General features: G+C 29.1%; 1 protein-coding gene across 1 annotated transcript; it reads left to right on the top strand.

Annotated features, from left to right (window-relative positions):
• Positions 1-1,823: 1,823 nt before the first annotated feature.
• Positions 1,824-2,380, top strand: LOC120196616 (late embryogenesis abundant protein D-11-like). The gene is made up of 2 exons (XM_039198380.1): positions 1,824-2,084; positions 2,159-2,380. Exons 1-2 carry the CDS (start codon positions 1,887-1,889, stop codon positions 2,363-2,365), a joined length of 405 nt encoding a protein of 134 aa, XP_039054311.1. The 5' UTR covers positions 1,824-1,886; the 3' UTR covers positions 2,366-2,380.
• Positions 2,381-3,679: the final 1,299 nt, after the last annotated feature.

Genomic DNA, 3,679 nt, shown 5'->3' with positions numbered 1-3,679 from the left:
TATATCACTTATTTTTGGGTTAATTCACATCTATAAATGCAATTACATAATTTATGAGTTACATACTTAACATATCAATCATTAACTTCCTACTTTGAAACGTATCGATTCTTTGTATAGCGATGTATTCAAGTCACACTTACATAGTCTTATTTAAGATTAAGGTAAAAATGTTTTGAATGTCTCAAATAAAGTTATTTTATAAATAAATTTAAGATTCATTTATCTTGGGTTCAATTCAAAATGTTATCGTACTCGATCAATCACAATTATGTCTCTACTCACGATTCAATCTATTTTAATAATAATAAATAGGGTAAAGTACGCAAATGGTCCTCCGACTATATGATACTACTTTGTTGAGTCCCTTGACTATTAAAAGTTACAAAATGATCACCCGACTATTCATTACGTTCCAAACTCGCCCTTTTCCATTAAGAAATTAACAATCATCTGAGCTGAACGTTAACATGCTAACTAAGATATGATAGTTGTTTGAGATTATGATATCGGATTTTATTATATCTCAATTAGTAGGTTAACGTCCATCTTAGGTTGTCGTTAATTTTTTAACGGAAAATAACGAGTTTGGAACATAATGAATAGTCATGTGATAATTTTGTAACTTTGAATAGTCGAATGACTCAACAAAGCAACTCCTTATAGTCGAGGAACTCAATAAAATAATATATATAAAGAATAATTATATGAACTATAAATTATTTATCGACCTAAGTTATCTTTCATGTCATAAAAAACTGTACCTTATAATTTATTAAACTTTTTTATAATCAATTAATTAATACTTACTTTTACCTATTACGTTGCATACGATTTCACAATCTAATAATGCAATGGGCATAATAAACCATAACTAAAATATTAAATTTTTATTAAATAAATTAATTTAAATAATATAATAATTATACGAAGTAATTACTTAACTAAATTTCCATTTTCCATCAAAACAACAAAATGAATGCTTCAGGTTTACTATGTTATATATAAATATTATGAAGGTCGCAATAAGAATTCAAATACTTAACAATAAATCACTTGATTAACTTCAACAAATTTCATTGTTCGAATTCAAAATTTCGAAATAGATTAATATTTTTCTTTACAATTAAGACCACTAGATGGGTTTTGTAATATCAACAAAATTATATTATAACAAAAATAGGGTAAATTACAAATTTCATCACTGAATTCCTATTTTATCACTGAGCTTTAAAAGTTTTCAATTTGTTCACTAAACTTAATACGATGAGTTTTTTTTATCACTTCACCGTTAAATGGTTAACGGTGTTAAAAAGATATCGTTTAAAAAATAAAATTTTCACTAAAACGATGTTGTTTTGCATCTAATGAATAACCCATTAATATTGTTATTAGTGAGAAAACGGTTAAATAAAAAAAATTAATGTATTAAATTTAGTAAAAAAATTAATAACTTTAAAGTACTGAAATAAAAAAATTAAAATATAGTTATTAAATTTGTAATTGATTCAAAATAAATAAATAAACAAAGAGCTTTTAATTTATTGGATGAGGATGTATCTTTATATTCAAAGAATATGAAATGATATATGATCATTAGGTGGGAAATAAATAATGAATCTTATATAATGCCAAATAGCTAACATCATCAACACTTGTCCTTGATACTATTGCGACACTTAGCTTCCAACAACAACGTGGCAACCGAGTGAACAGCTAGTGTCATTTTGCAGTGTTCATGGCTACATGCTACGCATTCATTTCTCTCTCCTATCAAAACCCTTATTCACCCTATCAAACTTTCCACCGATTAAACGAATCAGAACCCAGTTTTCTTTCGACCATTCATTGTTGTTGTTTCAGGTTTATAGTTGAGAAAAAAAATTATGGCACACTTCCAGAACCAATATTCAGCTCCCGAAGTAACTCAAACTGACGCATTTGGCAACCCGGTTCGCCAGACCGATGAGTACGGCAACCCGATTCCGGCACAGGAGACGGGCCGTGGAATTGCAGGGATCGGCGGGCATCATCAAGGAAAGCATCATGGACTCCGTCGCAGTGGAAGTTGTAGCTCGAGTTCCGTAAGTATACGTTGGTATTTTTGAATAACAAATGATGAAATAGGGATAGTAATAATTGTGGGATATTGATGCAGTCATCTGAGGACGAGGGAACGGGGAGGAAGAAGAAGGGAGTGAAAGATAAGCTGAAGGAGAAGTTACCAGGAGGAGCGCTCAAAGAGCAGCAATATCAGGCGGCGTCAGCCACAACGCCGGGGCAAGGGCCTACGTATCCTCAACACAACCAGGAGAAGAAAGGGGTGATGGATAAGATCAAGGAGAAGCTACCTGGTGGTCACTAGAACCCTAAATCACCCGCCTTTTGTCAGTTACTTTCCTACTAGTCATTTTATATATGCGTTAATGATAGATAGATAAATAAATAAGTTGTAGTAATAACAAGTGTTGCACCTTTTAAGGCTACTGGTAAGAGATGTATGCATGGTTTGATCTTGTCAGAAAGATCGTTAAGTTTTTTAGACTGTTTTTTAGACTATGACGTGGAGCGATCTAATTTTAATAAAATAATATTGAATATTATAATAAATGTATAAATAAATAAATTTTGGGTTGTCATGCGTTTAACTAGAAACTCATTTTAAAAAAGGGTTCGTAAGTCGATTACGTGTGGAGAAGGATTAATATCCCAATTAGTACCTAAGCGACTATTTTTCATCTGAGGCGCGTTTTTTTATGATTCTCTATTCAAAGATCATTTCTTTTTATCAAATTATATATATATATATAAAAGAGTAAAATGAAATAAAATAAAGAATTCATTGGAGTAAAAATAATGTTATTTTGTGTGGTTAATTGTTGAAAACACATTCTTACTAGTTAAGACGCGTTTACATAAATTTTCCATACAATACATAAATTTCCTATACAAGATAACATTCGTTTAATTTTTCTTAAGAGAACACACATATTTAATATATAAAATCAGTCGAATATATAAAAAAATGCAAATGTATTATTCTATACAAATAATTCTTTGAAACACATTCATTGTCAGTTAATGTACATTTCCATAAATTTATCATATAAAATAATATTATTTTAGTAAATTGTTCATATGTATAAAAAAATATTTAATACACAAAACAAAGTTTATTAAAATTGTAAGGCATATGTGAGTGTGGTGGTAAAGAAATAAGATCGAAACAAAGATAGAAACAAAGGAGTAGAAAGGTAAATAACAAAAATTAAAGGGATCGAATCTAATTAAAGTAAGAGGTTAATTGGCAAAGTTAGGAATTTTACACGGGCCATAATAATGTGGATCGTACCCTAGGGAGGTTCACCACAAAGCCGTATTAACGTTTAAAATAATAGTAAATAATAAAACACTAAAATAAAATAAATAATGAGCATATTGTAAATAAAAACAGCGGTCAAAATAAAAGGAAATAAAAAATAGTAGCTAATTTAAAATAAAAAAATAAATAAGTGACCTAAATGTAACAAGGTGACAAAAACAGAATCTAATTCGAAATATAATAAACAGAAAATTAAAAAGTGGCCAAATCGAACTAAAAATAAAAGGCCAAAAGCAAAAAAAAAAAAAAAAAAAACAAAATAGAGGCATAATGACCAAAATATAAAAAACACTCCAG

The sequence above is a fragment of the Hibiscus syriacus genome, unplaced genomic scaffold (assembly GCF_006381635.1).
Source record: "Hibiscus syriacus cultivar Baekdansim isolate YM2019G1 unplaced genomic scaffold, ASM638163v2 tig00117034_pilon, whole genome shotgun sequence".
Taxonomy (NCBI): Eukaryota; Viridiplantae; Streptophyta; class Magnoliopsida; order Malvales; family Malvaceae; genus Hibiscus; species Hibiscus syriacus.
Note: the sequence above shows the minus strand (reverse complement) of the source record. Positions and strands in the feature narration are given on the sequence as shown.